Source organism: Chlamydotis macqueenii, chromosome 5 (genome assembly GCF_036417535.1).
Source record: "Chlamydotis macqueenii isolate bChlMac1 chromosome 5, bChlMac1.mat, whole genome shotgun sequence".
NCBI lineage: Eukaryota > Metazoa > Chordata > Aves > Otidiformes > Otididae > Chlamydotis > Chlamydotis macqueenii.
Genome location: NC_141560.1, coordinates 51,437,567 through 51,455,927, shown reverse-complemented (window position 1 = coordinate 51,455,927; position 18,361 = coordinate 51,437,567). Strand labels below are relative to the sequence as shown.

Sequence of the window (18,361 nt, the reverse complement as noted above, 5' to 3'; positions counted from 1 at the left end):
TTCAGCTGCACTTAAAGCACTATAAAATACATAATAGAACTTGATTACTGCCACAAAGTTAGTCTTCTGTGTGCTATGATTTAGCAGGCAGGAGGACATCAAATAATGATGTCCAGTGTTTCAGGCAGGGGAACTGCCTTGTCTGTGCCTTGGGTGAAAGGATGAGTTTCCTCCTTGTTCTCGGTGAATGGCTGTGAGGTGCCCTCAACAGCACTTTCAGCGGAGAAACTAAAGGGATGACGTGTACCCTTTCTGAGTTCAGTTTTTCTACAAATCACTAGAGGAGATGTGGACTAACACATGAAGCAGATTCCTTCATCTTGTCTCATCTACAACTGCTGTATTTCTATGATTTCTCTTGGTTTTAAATAAACAGAGTAAAATAAACTCAGATTCCATCATCGTCTTCTAAATTGGGCTTTTCTGCAGGCAATTTCTCCTCTTCACTGCATGCTTCCCCTCTCTTCCCGTATTACTGCATACACTGCTTGTTGTTGGCTCTTTTCAAAACAAGTGCATGTTTGTTTTCCTGGCTAATGACCTGTGGATGTGGTATGTTATGCATTTAAGCTTATATACATATGAAGATTAAGCTTTAAACCCACAGCATGAGGCTGTTAGCTTGGAGGGGTTTTATTTAATTTTATTTTCTTCCTTACACTTGGCTCTGTCAGGCAGTAAACCTAGAGACAGGTGCTCTCTTGTTTGGTGCCCTGTAGGAACCTCCAGAGATATGGGCCTGGTGGAGCAGCCTGGCTTCAGTTCAATGACCATCCTGATGCTGTTCTGTTAAAGCTCTTGGTGTGTTCCTCAGCCACTTTGGGTCTAAACCGGCTGACTTCAAACATGGTGGTGATCTTTGTCATGGGTTTGGCAGCCAGCTCTTTCAGTTTCCGAGCATCAAAGCGTGGCTTGTGTAGAAGGATGGGCAAGCGGCGGGGAAGAAAGAAGCCTTCTTCCTTCTGCAGCTTCTTCTCTTCTGCTTGCTGCTTCCTCTCTTTGTTGACTGTCATCTGGTATAGAATAGCATCCCACATTCTTGTGGCCCTTGATTTAAACGGCCTGTGGTCTTGACTGATGACTGCTTGAGAGCTATCCTCCTTGTTCCCCTCCTCCTGTCCCAGCTTTTCTGGCTCGGGCTCTGGGAAGCTGGGTGCTTCTGGCTGCACTATCAAGTGCTTCCTGAGGCGATGCCAGCCACCAGCACTGGCTCTAGGAGATCTTGCTGCTTCTGCCAATGGTAGTGCTGGCTCAGCTTTGAGAGGAGGGCTGGCGTGTGGTAAGCTGGGTGTCAAATGAGGTGGAATGACATGTTCTGCCTTGGTGTCTGTGGAGGTGGCCTCTGTATTGTCAGCTGGTGCTGGGGTTGCTGTTGCTGGGTGTGCTTGCCTCCAAGGAGTGCTGGGTGCGGATGGTTTTAGGATGTCACCATCTTGCTTGGATAATTCAGGAGTTCTCTCTAATCCAGATATTTCCATCTCACTTTCATGGCTCATGGGCTTATTGGTGTGGGCACTGGAGGTGCTAGGCTTGGCTGAAGGGGCCTTGATGGACCCTTCGGTAGGAGCAGACTTGGGCTCCTTAGGAGGCTCTGCCTCTGCAGCAGAAAGGAGAGGAAGCTCCAGTGTGGGAGCTGTGGCCTTGCTGTCATTGAGTGGTGCAGGTATCTGCCTTGGAGCTCGTTCAGAATGGCTTGTTTCAGCTGCCGGAGAAGGCAGCCTTTTGTCTTCATGGCTGATGGTTGCTTGGGTCTGATCTGATGTGGGTGTCTTAGCCCTGGGTGGCTTGACACTGTGGAAATAAGCGTGCACCTTGGTGACACAGGTAACCTCTGGTGCCCTTTCTTTACTGGGCATACTGGAAAGAGGAGGCTGAGGCAAAACAATTATGGAAGGGTCACCTGGAGAGGAAAGGTGGGTGTCTGTGCCTTCAGGCTGCTGTGGAATCTCAGGAGCACTTGGCTTGTGTAGCATGGGCATGGCTGGGGAGGTCGTGAGCCTGAGGTGTTCGGCAATGCGCCTCTGCTCAGTGACTTTCAGGGTGAATGGCTTGCTCTTTCGGAAAGGGGAGGAGACACGGTGGGTGATGGGCTTGATGGATAGGCGGGTAGGGAGGCTGGTGGAGGGGGGTGCTGCGGTTTCGGGGGTCTCTGCTGGGGGAGCGCTTTCATTGTGCTCTAGGTCGGAGTTGGCCTCCTTCACGGGTGAGAGGCTGGACCGAAAGGACTTGGCTTGCTCTGCAGCTAGGACAGCGTTTTTCTTGGCTGCCTTCTTCAGCAGCCGCTGGAGCCGCAGGTTGTCCTTCCCAGGCTTTGGTAGGGTGGGAGGGGGAGAAGGGTGGTGATGGATGGGAGCAGGCTGGATGGAGGATGATACGGTTATCAGCATTGTCATCTCCTGGAAGAAAACACAAAGCTTAGAGTTGGCGTGGGCTTAGCCCTGGGCTAGACTCTGAAGTATTCATACATAAGGCCTCCTCTTCCTCTCTCCAAAAGCTGTGAGTCAGTATTGTGGGAGAAGAGCATCAGTCTTGCTTTCCTCAGTCTCCCAAGGTAGCCTCAGCTAGTCGTCAGGGTGGTGTGGCAGGGCAAGAGATGTACTGGAGGGGAAGCTTTCTTGCCAAACCTGGAGCCCTCCTGCTGTTAGCACAAAATCCAGTGAGAGCTTCTTGGGACCCCAGACGTTCGTGTGTTGGCAAGTCCTAATAGGATTTGGAAGGAAATGGCAAGAGAAACAGAGCAGGTCTGAAATTCTGAAGCTTTGAAACATTCTCCAGAGGCACAAACTGGGAATGTTTCATGGCTTTCCAAATTCCAGTTATTAATACTCTGATATGATGTTACTTACAACAGAACAGCCAGAAACTACATGTGTCATTTGAGTCAGTCAACACTGGTCTTGATTGATTTCAGCTGGCAGAAAGACATCCCTCTGAAACACAGGACTTAAAAGCTGCATTCATCTGATGAGAAACTGCTTTGTCACAACACTAATTCTGACTGGCGTTTCTTCACTGCATCAAGCACAGCAGCAACCTTCTCTTTCTGCACTCAATTTAAGATAAAACCTAGTTTTCTCTTTCCCATGGGGAGCATTGCCACTGTCCTCCCTGTATCACTCATTCTTCAGTGAAACAGAAATGGGTTGTGATCTGAATTGGGTCTTATCCCCAGCAGCAAATGCAGCTGGACCCCCTTTGGCCAACACTGTTCTGTTTCTGGGGGTATGCCTGACCTCTTTTCCCCCTGCTCTCTGTTGTGAGCTCACCACCATCTCCTCTTTCTAGTGAGCACCAGTGAGATTTCCTACAGTTGAGCTAAGGCTCTGTGTTGGGGATAGAAAGATAAAACTAGTCTGAATTCTCCTCTTTCCCTTCCTGAGCAAGGCTGGGGGACACCAAGCACCTTGCCTCTGACCTGCCATGATTCTTTGGCAGCCCCCAAAAAGAAATCTGACTCTGCTCTGGCTTGCTCTCAGCACAGAGTTGCTGAGTTTTGCTATGAAATGAGGCATAAATCACTGAGCCACTTAATCCCTGGTGCTGGATGCAACTGAGCATCCTGAAATGAGGAAGAGGAGATGTGGTGATGTCAGGGTTGCCCAGAGGGGCTATTGCATGTGCTCTTTTCATTCCTGGTGGCTCCTAACCTGCTCTGGTTAGTGTGGGTGTGTAGCGTGATACCTATGGTGTGGGGAAAATTATCCCAAATAAAACTCTCAAAAGTGCAGAACAGCTATTTGCGCTTGAGTGCCCAGCGCTGTCTTTGGGCTTGCTGTGCTGTTGTCAGCACTGGGCTGGGAAGCTGATCTGTACTGAGCAAGCGGGTGGTGTGTCTGCTAAAACTGGTTGTGGATTGAGGAAAGAAGGATGACTCTTCCAAAAAAAAAAAAAAAACCAAAAAAACCAAACCAACAAAAAACACCAAAAAAACTAACCACAACCCACAAAAAAAAAAAAGAAAGAAAAGAAAAAAAAAAAACAACAACAAGAAGCCCCCATGCAGCTGAGCAAATGCAAGCACTGAAGAGGTGGCACATGAGGCACACAGCCTTCAAGATCCAGCCTTCAACACAGTGGACAAGCTGTCCTCTAGAGCAGAGGCTGTGGTGGGCAGGGTCTGGGCAGTGTCTAGCAAGTGGTACGCTGCTACTGACCAATGCGTTTATTTCGGCTGCCTGCAAGAGAACCCCCCCCACTGTTTTGGCATGGGGCTCAGAGGGGATTTGTGCCATCTGGGGGTGACAACTGTTGGGCATTCCCAGTGGCTTATCAGCTTCATGCCTTAGGCACAAGGCTGGGATTAGGACTTGCTCTATTCCAAGAGCTACTCTTAGAACAAGTCTGCACTGGCCCAAAAACCTGCTGAGAGCCCATTCCTTCATCATATACCTGCTCTCTTCCCCAGCCCTATGGATTTTCTAGATTCTTCTGGGTCAGAAGGCCAAACTGGAGAGGTGCTTACTTGCACCACTCTAGTTCTGTTTGTGTAGGAATTGGTAATTGCTTGGGTAATTCCTTCTGTCTGCTGCAAGGTGAGCTAGTACACGCACCTGATGTTGGGACTGATTGTGGAATGACTTAACCTGCTCCTGTTTAATGTGGTCCCATGGACAGTCTGCACTACAAGATGAGCTGTGGTCTAGCAACACCGGTAAGCCAGAATTATAAGGTTGACCTGCTTCGGGTTTGTTGTGTTGGGAACACTAAAGAGGCAGGACAGTGAACTTCCCAATTACTGGTCAGCAATTTGTCTTCCTTGTCCGATGGACTGCTGCACCCCAGAAAAATGCTACTGAGGAGGGCATGGGAGTTTTTGGAGTGGGATATAATTTAGATATCATTTACATGCAACAGGAAAACTTTCCCCTTGTTCCCAAAGTTTGAGGCTGCTTTGTGCCCTATAACCTCAAGATTTGTGGTCTCTTACAATAGTCAGTGTTCTTAAAATCCCTCTTGCTACTATCTCAGCATCCCATCTGACTTAAAAGCTGCTATGCTGTGGGTCTTGGAGACCTTGTGGGTGGTAACTTCCATGGCATGTGACTGTGCCAGAGTCTGTGTGTTTGACTAGTGAGGCAGAGAGATGCTAAGAGACAGCAAAAGGAAGTAATCTCTTAATTTATTTGCCTTCCCTGTCATGCTTGGCTTTGTTTGATGAGTCTTCTTCAGAGCTTTGTGTGTTCAGAAGAAATTCTGCAACAAGTAAGATTTGTGAGTGTCTTTTCCCTTGCTGCCTAATGAAGCAAAAGGACAAGGACTTGCTGTATTGCCAGTGGAAAGACCAGATCTGAAACCCCAGGGACAACAGGGAAAATACTGTCTGAGAAACTTGAGTGGATTTGGATTAAGCTGGAAGGAAATTGAGCTAGAAGTTGAATTAAGAGACTTCCAAAGGGTTAAGTTTCCCTGCTGCTAGTTGAGTGCCTGTGGGTGGAGGGGAGGTCACCTGCTCTTGAACCCCCAACTATTCTCCTGGACTCCGCTCCATTTGTAGTCAACCTTGAAATGGGAATGGTGGGGATAGTGTCGGCGTGGAGGAGTCACTTATCATGTGATGGAAAAGTCATTTGCGCACTGGAGTCCCTCGGCTGCACCAGCTGTTGTGCATGGAGCAGATCGAGAGCTGCAGGAACCTGATACTGCTGCAGATGGTCCCAAGCAGAGAGCTGCATCTGCCAGAGGCTGTAGGAACACACTTTCTGCATTAGTAGCTTTCTTAGGCTTGAAGGAAACCTGCTAATCTTCCTGGGAGGAGACGGGTGGCCAGTCGTGACCTCTGCTGGGCTTGCAGCCCTTGGCATCTGCTCTGCCATGGGCGCGTAGTGTGGTTGACTGTCCTGTAGCGCCGAAGCTTTATGGGCTGACTCACAGGTCTTTTTGGAAATGAGTGGGAGAAACCTACCTGCAGCTGCCAGACAAGATGCTGCCCCTCTACAGCCCAGGGTATTGCTCATGGCAGGCCAAATGCTATGCATAAACTTGTTGTTTTCTTGTCTTGCAGCTGAGCTTGGTCCTGGCTTGATGTAACCCTCAGTGCCACGATTTCCTCTGCTCCACAGAAGATAATTGAAGAATGTTTCTCTTCTCCTCCTGCCTGATGTCAGTCTGCTTCAGTACAGCCTGACTCCTCTTGGGGTGTGAGCAATACCTCATGCTGCCTCCGGTTGGATGAGAGGAACTAGATCAACTGGCAAAACCCACCCCTGTTTTAACCTTCTACATGACTCTTTGGCTTCTTTTTTTTTTTTTTATTTTTTATCTGGCTTTGCTATGGAGATGGGAGGCTGTGGCTCTGCCCCCTCTTCCTCTCTTCTTTCTCAAGTATTGGAAGAGAGGGGTCTGCTGCCTTGCTGAGCTGGCAGGGCTTTTGCTACATGATGAAGAATTTCTACTTTTGTGGCTCTTGGTGGCTGGGTGGTGGGAGAGAGGGAGCTCAACAGAAACCTGGTAAAAGAATCAGTATTTGGAAGGAGGGCAATGGGCAGATCCTGAGCGTGAGGAGACTGTGAGGACCACTTGTCATGTGTTGGTGCCAGATGTGGGTAAAGTCTTCCCCTGTTTACAACACAACCTCTGTCCCTCTGCAACATCTGCTTTGAGGGACTTTCTTCTACTCTGTGTACATTCAACTTAATCCTGTTTTGTTTTTTTTTTCTTTAGTTCCCAGATCATCCTTTAATCACAGATACATACCTGTGCCAAAATCTTCCTGCCATTGTTCCTGTTTCGGTCTTGACAGTGGCAATAGCAGCTTTGTTTCAAATAGATGCTGCCTTCCTCTCTCTGTCTAACACGGGTTGGAGGTCTCCCCTCACTGGTGAGGAGCGCTGATCGCTGGCATTACTGGCCGCCTTTGGGAAAGGGATTTGCTTGTTCTCTAACCTGTCGGCTCCAGTGCCAGTGACTGATACACTTCTGAATGTCAGAGGCAGTGGGAGCGTTAATAACCTGCCTGCTATGCTCCCAGAGGTGGATAGGATATCTGGGAAACAGCTGCTTCTTTTATGCTGGAAGCTGCCTCAGTGAAAAAGCATCCTAAGGAGTTGTTGGGGGAGGTCAGGCCTTGCAGTGAACATAGGGAAACTGAGCCCCTACAGAGTGGCACTCTGGCCTTGGACCTGAGATCTGTAAATCAGCTCCCAGGGCTGTTTCTGAGCTCTCCCATGTCTTCATCCTTCATGGTGTTAGCACGTCTCCCATCTCTTCTTTAAAGTCTTATTCTTGCCCTCTTCCCATGTCAACATAATTTTGCAACTTGTTTCTGCTTTCCTGGAGGGAAGGCAGCTTTTCTCCCTGCATTGATTTGCTTTCTGCTTAAATTTACTGTGTGTCCTGGATTTTTTTTTTTGTAAGCATTTAATAAAATTTGAGGAAGATGTTGTAACAATGGCAACTGTGATGATTTTGTTGATGTAGGAGTTTGTGCAGCAAAGCTCTTTTCCAAGACCTTGCAGCTCTCTGCTTGAGTGGAAAGTGGAGAAGAAACAGCAGTTGAGTGACAAGAAGAAAAGGAGCTTGATGTATACAGGGAAAGGACTTTCTGTGTGCCTGCCCCATTTAGGAGATCCTTGTCATTCTTCATTGCATTCTTCATTGTTATTGAGGGGAATTGACTGTAAAATGGGAATGAGTGGTGTCTGGGTGAGAGATGGAACAGCATGCAGAGAACTTCTTATGGAGTGATCAGCTAGGAGAAGAAGACTAATAGACCTGAGCAGTATCACAGGCTTCAACCAAAACTGCTGGTGATGTCAGATATAAAAAATAATCCTCTAAAGCCTGCTTATACAGCTGGGATGAGGTCAATATAGCTGTCCGTACAGGAACCCAGTGGTCTAGTGAGCTGACTACCCTATCTGGAACCATCTAACAAAAAACGTTTTCATGGAGGTGATCTTCCAAGTAGTAACACTTCTATGGTGTGGAGACAGCAAATACTTTGTGCTATCCTTACCTACGCTTTCCTAAGGTGTTATGAACAGAAACATTTTCAGATATCACTTTTTGCTGTCATCTTTCTGCTTATTGGTACCCTTGTCCTCTCCATCCTCTGCTTCAGCTTCTCCTGGAGGTAGGAATTCAAGGAGTCTTGTATTCCTGGGAGCACAGACACCATCTGGCCCCATCTTCCTCTCTTCATCCTTTCCTCTGCCATGCTGGGATTTTTCAAGGGAAGCCAGAGCAGTAGCAATGGGGTGCACAAAGATGTCCTGATGTGAGGTGAAAGGAATGCTACTGTGCCCTTTCACACATGCAAACTGGCTGCACCAATTTGTTTCGACTCTGTTCTGCAGTTGGCTGATGGAAACAATGGCCAGAAACTTCTCCTGTTACTATTCTTGTGCCCTGCCAGCTTGGAGAGTGTAGAAAAGGACCCCTTAGGCTGCCGTCGTTCAGGTTCTGACTGCAGCACAGAAGTGAGCAGGTTGTGTGGAAACTTTCTGGGGAGATCAGAGCGCTCTAGTGGTGGTGAGGAACCAGGGACAGACCTGGCTTGGAGCAGATGTGTGTAGCTCTTTATGAGGTACCTATGTCTGCCAGGGGAAATTTTTCCACAATCAAATTAACTTCACAATGTGCTGTTTCTCCTCCCAAAGTAACACAGTGCGCATGTGGTGGAGGGGAGTGGCGGTGGGGTTACCAAAATGGTGAATGACTTCTCCCGAAAAAGGAATGCTGCAGTCCAGGTGCTCTGGGTGTATACCTTGGGGAATGCCAAGAGGGAATGAAGGCTCATTTCTCCCTTCCGTAGCAAGCACAGGGCATTGTGGCTGGTTTCGTTGCTCACTTCAGAAAAAAATGCGGCATCTGTGAAGTGCTTCTGGTCATCTCTTGCTAAAATTAAAAGCTCCTGCAGGTGAATTTGCTGAGGAGAAACCACTGTGTGTGGTGGTGAAGTTAAGCTGCAACTTTTGCAAAGCCAACATGCTTCCAGCTCTCCTGTGCATCTCTTCAGGTCAGCAGTGAGCGTCTTACTGCAGGACTGGAGAAAAGCAATAATTTCCTGGTCCTGTGTTCTCTGTGCTGCTGTGCTGTCCCAAATTACCATTTCCTCAGCAGGTCCACAGTGCCCAAAGAGAGGGGCTTGAACCCCTATGTAGGGTCTCAGTGCTCTGACTTTGAGGCATACCTCAAGGTGTTGCTTCTCTCCTATTTCTCCTTTCCCTCTCCTGTATGTTTAGATTATGCAGAAGGGGAAGGTCCTTTTGTACAGCATGCAATCTTAATTGCATCTTTGGGGGCTACAGTAATACTGAAATGGGGTGCTTGTCTTTTGTACCAGGGTTCAGGGCTGCTTTTCTTCCAACAAGCTTTAACAGATGATCTTACATGAGTGTATGTGAGATGGGATCGAAAAACATGGCCCACGACCATGCCATGCCTATTTCCTGCAGGCCGTAAAACAGCTTTATTTAAACTTAGCTGATGGAAAACTCAAGTCTGTTTTGAATGTTGTGTCTTTATATAGCACTTGTTCTGCCTTGAGACTGGGGGCAAGACTTCATCTGGTTCTCTTTCCAGATATAAAATAATTATAGGCTCATTTTTATGACCATCTTTATGTACATGAGCTGGCTAATTAACAGATCCACTCAACCCTTGCTTGCACCTCTGCACTGGGCCTGCAGGGAGGTGGTGGACATGAGGCTCTAAAGTTTCCAAATTACTTTCTTCCTTGAAATGCGTCTGCCATTTCTGCTCTTTGAAGGAAAGGTCAGACTCGGAGACACCTGGGCCTGAATGTCAGAGCTTCCCCTCCCGCCACTACCACCACCTTAGGGAAGGAAAATAAACAAGCTCAAAGAGCGGGGCAGCTATAAATAATGAGGTGGCAGCTGATACGCTACTGGACAAGGCTCTGAGGTTGGTCTGTTGGTAACCCTTGCCAGCTCAACACACTTTCACTAACGCTGTGTGATATATTAAAGCAGGTAAAGAATGGATATGACAGTGACAAGAAGTGCAATTGGAGCTAGCATTTGCTTCAGAAATGGTGGATCTGTTACAATGATCCTGATAATGATAATGAGACAGACCACAAGTGATTTCCCCGTCATTTTGCATTGGGTCTCCTGAGGGTTTTGGTTGCACTGGAACAATTTGATTTAGAGCATAAATTTCAGAAAGGTGCTTAATCTCTTCACAATAGCTCTAAGTAATAGTGATTTAGAAATGCTAAAGATGTACGCTCTTCATCCTTCAAACAAATAGAAAAAAGTGTCATGAGCTTGGGGCTTTTCAGGGTGATGGGAAGAACACTGTGGGAGGTTGAAGCAAGGTAAGGGGAAAATATCATTGGAATTTATAAGAAAAAGCATTTTAAAGCATGAAAGCAGCAAGGTGTTTGGTTGGCTAGGTAGTCCTTCCCTGAAGTTGCAGAGAGGCTGTGGGCGGCTAAGCACCTTCACTGGTCTCCTGCCTTGTTCACTTCCTCTGGGGACAGCCCAAAATAGCAGCTCCAGGCACTGGTCCTGGCTCCCATTTTGCTGCTAAGACTTCATCCTCACTGTCTCTCTTGTCCATTTAGGTGTAAATACGATGAGCCTTTGGCTATATCTCAAGTTGTCCAGCCTGATTGCTTATCTTCAGAGAGACATCTAGCCTAGATCTAGAGTGTCCAAGGAGGATCTCCCAAATCCCACAGGGACTGCATCTTAGATGTCTAAAGCAGATGGAGCAAGCACATGTCCCAAAGCAAACAGCTGAGTGAGGGAGCACAGTCTATCACAAAAATCAGGAATCAATAATAACTGAAGAAAGATGAAATTCAGTACTTACTGATGTGTAATTTGTTTCCATCTGCAATCACTTGCCTGTTGGGTGCATCATGTTGCTCTGTTCGGTTTACAAGATCAACAGGTCATTATTCCTTTGAGATCATTTTGGGTGCTGTTTTCTTGCGATTTTTAGAGCCCTGTAGGTGAGTTCAAAACATCAGATGGAAAACAGTTTTTACAGTAGCCAGTAAGTACAAGCAGTTTCTCAAAAATAAAGTGACTCCTGTTTGAAAGCATGAAAAGTTCCATGAACTAAAATTAGCATGAAGAAGCGCTATCGAGTAACACCATTGCATGCTCCCAGCTTTGGCCCTGTGAAGTTCGGCATCTAAAGTACCGGAGAGGTGAAGGACAGATGATGGTGACGTTGCCAGGACAGATATTCTAGCAGAGTAGGTCCAGGCAACGAAATCAGGAGGCTTTTCAAGTTTGCTGGTTAGATTTACCATTTTGCAAAATTCAGGGTTGCAAAATGCAAATTTGGAGCTGTGCTTTGATTGTTAACTATCCCCAGAGAGGAAGAGTGCAAGTTTTGGCTCTGTCTCTGCTTGTCCCTGTTGAGGGATGTGCTGTATGTGGAGCGTGCAAGCATGGAAAATGCTGCACTGGGAGCAGAGGAGATTTGGAATTGATTGGTTTGGTGAATTTTGGTTGGAGGTTCCATGCAGTTTGACTTGAAGATCGGGGCTGAGACTGCTAAAGTGAGCCAGTAAGGATGGTACCAATACCAGGCCTTTGCCTTGGCCAAACATGTGAGCTGCCCAAATGCCACGCAGTTATTTATCGCCTCTTGGTCCCTGGGCGTTCCATCCCCTATTCCAGCTGTCATCCCAGTCTGGGCTTTGCTTTTTCACAGCCTTTCAGGTGCCTTTTAGTGTGGATGCCAAGGCAGCTGGTAGGTTAAACGTGCTCACGGGGAGTTGAGGGAATGCAAGAGCAGTTTCTCTGGAGATCTCCAAAGCAGCTTTACACCTGGGTTAAGCCTGTTCCATCTGACTTTTGGAATGCTGGTGAGCTATGCCAGAAAGCCAATTGGGAAGGCAAATTCTCACTGCTTCTCCAGTACCATCCTGCTAAGCCTTGTTGCTCATTGACCCTGTGCGGTAATCTATTTCTAATCTGACTTCCAGTCACTCTGTCATTTATCAAGTTAGCAAAGCATTTCCCACATCCATCAGAGTAGTGGCCCATCTGATGAGGCCAGTTCTCATGGAAGGGGTGCAGGTACATCTTTGGGTTAGTGTCGGAGGCAAGCTCTCCATTTGCTTTTTCCCTCTCTATGACCCTGGTGACTGATGAGATCACGCTTGGCTCTACATGGTGCCCCTTAGAGCAGCACTGACCTATGGAAGGATTCGGGGGGTAGGTGCTCAATCCTTCACGCAAATACCCTAATGCAATTAATTCCTCTCTGACTGATGACTTTAACAACTCAAAACTTCTATTGTCTTTTAGGAGTGCTAGTGACTTTGTATGTCTCTGATACTGAAAATGTTGCTGGGGAAAAAAAAAAAAACAGACAGTAACAACCAGAGCCAACCCAATGGGAAACTTAGGAAAAAAGGCATTATGAATAAGAATATTTCAACGTAATTTAAAAATGCCCAAGGACACATTGTACCCTGCTCTGCTACTGTCACCACCGAAACCACACCAACCTAATGAGTGTTTTTCCAGCAGGCAGTGTATGAATGGCACACAAGGCTGGCTTATGTTTGCATCTGATGCTGAAATAGGAGGTGTTCTGATCCTATTTCTTATGCAAACATGTAGAGTTTCTGCTCTTACAGGCTAAAAGGGGATAAGACAGGGGCAGATTCTCCTGCTGACCGTATTTCACAGAAGGGATGACACACTACAGTCCTCCATGGAGGTGTTGATTGACTCCCTTCCTCCAGATGCAAGGAGAAGAAAGGTAGATGGAGGCATACACAGGTAATTTGGTAATAAAGTAATTAGGTAATAAGGGAAAACCTGTTTATTACCCTTTATTCTCCTTTTTATGCCCCTGAACCTCTGAGATGTCATGGAGCCCCATCAAGAGAAGGTGTTGGTGCCCAGCCACCCTCCAGGATTCAGGTAGGTGAACCCACAGCCTAGCGAATGCTTGCTCTCCCCTGTATCTGGGCAGCTGCTGCAAGAGGTGCATCACTGTGGATGGCAATCACTGCACCAGGTCTAGTCTAGCTGTGGGAGGCAGAGAGAAGCTGAGGACTGAGATCCTGAGCGCAAATGCCAAGTAGGGGTATTAAAGGAGATGAGGAGGAAGCCTGGTCTTTGCTCAGCCCATTTGAGTTGTGTTTCAGATTCCTCAGCATCCCGTCATCACCAATAAAATGGCAGCAGTCTGCTGATACTTAAATAGAGGAGCTGATTTTAAAGTTTAAGGTTATTCTGATCTCTGCTTGACCGGCTGCGTGAAACAGGTCATTGGATTTTAGCCAGGAACAGAAATTAATTAATTATATATATATTCTGTCCTTTCTCTGAGTGTACTTACTCAGTCACTATCTTATCTGCCTTTTTTTTATTGGCAACTGCTTCAATTAAATTGGAAAGAGTGTTCTGGTGAACATAGGGCATCTATTCTAACCTTCAACTGCAGATTAAACTCTGCTGCAGAAACCCTTTCTCTGGGGCGGGATAAGAAAAGGGGGGAAACTGGATAAGAATTTAGTTTTCCTTCTCAAGCGGCTTTTGTGATTCCTATTTCCTGCCTGCCCTAAATTATGGTAAAAAGTTTTATAATTGAAAGTGTCACAAAAAAACCCCCAAACCCTAAACTAAAAAAAACCCGCAAACATACATCCCCACCCTTCCCCAGTCAGCTTAATCAACCTGTTTTTGTGGATAACTTCAGGTGTTTCAGTGCTGATGTCTGTTTAAGTGGACAAACACACTAAAACCGGAGTATCTGTATCATGCAAAAAAAAAAATCAAAAGATGTTGTTTTGACTTCAGAGAGGGGAAAAAAAAGAAACATTCAGACTGTGAATAATGGAACAACTCAAGCAAAACACATTTTGCTAGCAAACAATTTCACTTCAGATAACTTAACCATTTTTGGATGAAAGGAGGTGTCAGTGGAAGTTCCTCTGTAGCTCTAGCATGAAGGTGTAAGTGTAGTCATGAGCAAGTTTGGATGAAGAAGGACCTCAGGAGGTCCTCTGGCCCAACTTGGGTGTCAAAGCAGGATCTGCTTCAGTATTAGATCAGTTTGTTCTGTGTTGGTCAGTAGCTGGTGAGTAAGGGATAGATATTGTTTCTTTTCAGGAGTTAGGTCTCTCCCGGGTTGTGAAAGAGCACTTGTTTCACGGGAAGGATGTAGCTGGTTTTGTTTACAAACTCTGTAGGCTTTAATGAACGCGAAGCCGCAGGCAGCATTTCAGACTTCCAGGGCTTCTAGAGGATTTTAGATGCAATTTTGCAGCACTTTTTTTTGGCTTGCTGGCTGTGTGCCATCCAGCCATAGGAGGCAGTGATCCATGGAAATGCTGCCTACTGACTGGTGTGTAATGAGTATGGGGGGTGAGGGTATAAAAAAAAAAAGAGAGAAGCATTTGGCCAAAGTGCTCATCTTTATGCAATTTGTAAAATTATCAGGGCTAATGTGTGAACACTGTATTTAAGGGCATCTCCTGCCGAGTGCGCTGGCTGCTGGTCAAGCACCAGCCGGAAAAGATGAGAAGGGCTGATTACAGCTACCCTGCAAGTGGCCCTGCTACACCATATATTCCTGTGGCCCGTCTCAAATAACCAGTCGGGGTGCTCCTACCTACCAAAAAGAAATGCAATATTGGGGTAGGTTACCTAGTGGAAGCTTCTCTAGATCTCTAACCCAGCCTCTAGTTCCTGTTCAAGGAGGAACATTGCTTTGCTGTTTCTTCTTTCAGGTGGAGATGCTGTCACTGTAAAAGCATAGAATAGTAGAATTGTTAGAGTTCCAAGGCACCTTTAAAGGCCATCTAGTCCAACCCCCCTGCAAGGAGCAGGGACATCTTCAACCAGATCAGGTTGCTCAGAGCCTCATCCAGCCTGGCCTTGAATGTTTCCAGGGATGGGGCATCCTCCACCTCTCTGGGCAACCTGTTCCAGTCTTCCACCACCCTCATTGTTGCCAGGCTCTGGCTTGAGGTCAGCAGATGGAAGGACTTTATGCAGTTTGAGACTCTGGTTCATGTCTGTGACCTGCTTGCGTGCTCTCTTTGGCCTTGGGGCTGTCTTCTAACCTGGCAGCTGGTGAGAGGGGCTTCTCCAAAGGCAAGTGCTCACTGCATCCTCACCTAACACAATCTGATGGCTTTTGGAAGAAACACAGCCCCAGCTGGCATCACCTCTCTCTCGTCTGGTCCGTGCCATCAGTAGAGAGCACGAAGTAGGTGGTGGTGGTTTGCTTGCTCTCCAGGCAGCAGCTGAAAGGCTAGTCCAAGTACACCTTGCTGCTAATGCAGGGATGAGAGACAATGCCAAGACAGCACAAAATCTATATCCTAGAGAAGGATATCTACAGTAAAGAGAGGCAAAGCTAGTGATGAAAATGTCACAGCCTGTGAATGAAAGTGGTGTGCGATGGCATCAAGAGGTGAAATAAGGACTAGATGTAGGATATGTATGAAAAGCACAGGATATGTGGCTAAGGCATGAAACAAATATTTGAGAGGATTATAGTTTTGTGTCAAAGAGGATAGAGAGACCCACAGAGGGAAGAAAGGACAAACATAAAATGGGTTGTGGGGAATGAACTTCGTTTGCGAATCAGATGATGGCAGAGGAAACGGAGGATGCGTGCAACACATAAGCCCTCTTCCAGAGGGATGGAGCAGATTCCCTCAGTCCTGTGGGAAGAGGGAACCGGATCATGCTGGGACTGGAGACGAGATGCACGACGTGGACACAAGTGCTCTGACAGAGGCAGCCTGTAGGATGCATAGACATCCTTTGGGACAGTGCTAAGCAGATGAGGTCATGCTCGCAGCGGGTGGTGATGGGGAAGATGGAGCGTGGACATGATGCATAATGTAAGCTGGACATTGTCTGGAACCATTGACCGGCGTGTCCAGATCAGGAACGGAAATGAGTGCAGACACACGTGTACAGGAACTAAGGGGATGCTGCAGGGAGCAACATTTGCATCTCATCTATTTGAAAATAGAGCTGCAGCAGGTAGAAACATCTGGTTCTCTGTCCCTCCCATAGCCTGCACCAACATCACACTTGTCAAGATGCTTAGGGTGGAATTTGAGCGATGTGGAGCGCTTCCCTGCTGCTGGTGCACAAGCAGCACTGCTCCGGCAGAGGCTGTGCAAGCCTGCGAGGTGCTCACATTGCTCCTGCCAACCGACTGGCAACAAATGGGCCAGACGGGGCCACAGGAGTGTTCAGCCTCACATCCGCTGAGAACCACTCTGGTCTAAGCCCAGGCTTCACACGCACTTGCACACACGTTTCCTTTTTTAACTGATTGATCCAGTCCTCGGTGTGAGAGACCCAAGTCGCGATGCCCCGTCAGCAGCGGGGACAGTGTATAACCGGCAGGCAGGTGAATACCATTGCCAAACTGGGTCCACGGCAAACATAAAAGGAGAAACAGCTGGGGGACTCCCCTCCCACACATCCCTGCTCTGCTGCCAGTTTGGGCAAATACAGTACTTCTTGGAGACTTGCCCAGCTGGTGCAGTGCCCGAGGAAAATCAGCCAGCGGAGGATGGCAAAAATGCTCGATGGCACCAAAAATGTAGCCTGAAGGCTGGTTTGCTGTGCTAGAGCTTTTGGTGGAGCTGGGTTGGGAGAGTGGGGGCCACAATACCTGGTCCAGCTGCATGTCCCCATGCAGGTGCCACTCTCCTCTGTAGCACGGGGTGCCCACCCTGGCTCCCCCACCCAGCAAAAACCTCCTGGCCAAAGCCAAGGCGCTGAGGATGGATGCACTGTCCCCCTCCCACTTGAAAAGTTACAAAAGCATTGGCTGGAGTTGGGTTGCGGGAGTGAGGTGAGGGGATAAGCTGCCGGACGATCAGAGAACACAAGCTGGAGAGGGCATTTTTGGCTCATGCAGGTTACCTGGCAAATGGGGGTCTGCAGCGCTGTGCTCCTGCTCCACGGCTTTAAAAGCTTGTCTCTACATCCTGGGTTGGGGACCCTTTCCTGCAAGTGGCAGGGAAAGAGTGGGCAGGAATCGATCTGTGATCCCGGCCAAAAATATCTCCTGCCCTGCAGCTCTTAAAGGTTTTCTCTGCTCCTACAGGCTGGGAGAAAGGGGGTGCTGGACCTGCCAGCCACACCGGAGGGCATGCCCGGCACCGCTGGGGAGCCCTGCCAAGGGGAGAGGGGCGGGAGGGAAGGATTGGGGAGCTGAAGCATGCAAGGTTTAGTGAAATGGAAACCGTGAGCTGGAGGGTTGTCCAAGGCACTGCAATCCTCTGCCGGCATAGCTGTGCAACTGCGGAGGGTGCTCGGGCGGCAAAACCCCTTCAGGCACCTAGATGATCCTAGGTGGTGTGCAGCCATCTGGGATTTGCCCTCTCTAAGATCTCCTTACTTAAATAATGCTTTTCTGTCATGCTGAGAAGGGCTCTGAGTGTGGCTTAGGGTCAGACAAGCTCTCTTACTGCGTTCCTGCTCTCTCGTTTTTTGTTCCAGGTCTCCTCAAGCTCCAATGGGTGGCAGAGCCCTGGCAGTCTTAGTGAGAGGTGGGTGCGTGCCGCGCACCACCCACGCACAAACACACATGCGACACGTGTGCTACGTGCTTCTGGCTTCTCACCTGCCCTATCACCCCTTGTTTCAAAGAGCCTTGGGTGGCAGAAGTTGCCAAACCCTCCACAAGCTCTAACCCTGTAGGGCAACCAAAGCCGTTTTACACGTAGCCAGGCAGCAGGAAAGAGCTGGGAGAGCAGAGGCTGCTGCTGTGTGTTGGGATTGCAAGAGCCAGGGTGCCACCACTGGGTTTTAAGCAGCACCCATGCACCATGGAGCTGCAGGGGCCCCACAATTTGTTTCTGAGTTGCCTTTGCCTCAGATACCCCTCTTTAAGCTCTGCCTGCCTGGTGGGGTTGTAAATATAGAAACATAAGCCCTGGAGGTTTTTTTTTTTTTCTCTCCAAACATGTCCCTCCCATCTCAGCATCATCTGTGCAATTCCTCCAGCTGCTTCTATACATGGTATGACCTTTTTTTTCCCCCTTTCTTTGCTCCCCCCTCCATTTCCAACCCCCACCCTCACCCCATCCCCACTCCCTTCCCTGCCAAATGCAGGGGGTCTGGGGCCAATCGGCTCCTCCAGACGATCAAATGTCACTATAAGTTGACAGCTGCATCACCTTGGGACGTTCGCAGATCCCAGCCTGCCTGTCCCCTTCGGCAGGGAGCTCAGCGCTTCTCTCCACTCCTCCTAGGTAAGTGGGAGCCCTGGCAAGGGATGGTGCTGGGAGGTAAAACTGCGGAGGGACTGAGCCTTGGTTTGAATGGAGAAACATTGTGGGAGGGTTGGGGTCCACAGGATCCAGGATCTGGCACTGGATCCTAAAGAAAGGCACTTTTCCTTCCTGGCTTTTGTTGGGCATCACACAAGCCTCATGTCACCC

General features: G+C 48.1%; 2 protein-coding genes across 3 annotated transcripts in view; one reads left to right on the top strand and one right to left on the bottom strand.

Moving 5' to 3' along the window:
- The window catches only part of LSP1 (lymphocyte specific protein 1), a 50,595-nt gene extending 43,196 nt beyond the window's left edge, over positions 1–7,399 (top strand). For both annotated transcript variants that reach the window (XM_086750232.1, XM_086750233.1), the window contains exon 11: positions 6,002–7,399. The gene's annotated coding sequence lies outside the window, so the exon portion shown is untranslated. The remainder of the gene's footprint in view (positions 1–6,001) is intronic.
- On the bottom strand, positions 623–16,994 carry PRR33 (proline rich 33). Its single transcript, XM_086750231.1, has 3 exons — positions 16,839–16,994; positions 10,780–10,915; positions 623–2,396 (listed from the first exon to the last, which is right to left on the bottom strand). The coding sequence occupies exons 2-3, from the start codon at positions 10,798–10,800 to the stop codon at positions 759–761; spliced, it is 1,659 nt and encodes a 552-aa protein (XP_086606357.1). The 5' UTR covers positions 10,801–10,915; positions 16,839–16,994; the 3' UTR covers positions 623–758.
- Positions 16,995–18,361: the final 1,367 nt, after the last annotated feature.

Excerpts from the sequence above, each read along its gene's own strand:
- PRR33 (XM_086750231.1), bottom strand. The coding sequence starts at position 10,800 with ATGGAAACAAATTACACATCA. Across the intron at positions 2,397-10,779 it reads TGGAAACAAATTACACATCA|GAGATGACAATGCTGATAAC; the intron begins GTAAGTACTGAA and ends GTTTTCTTCCAG.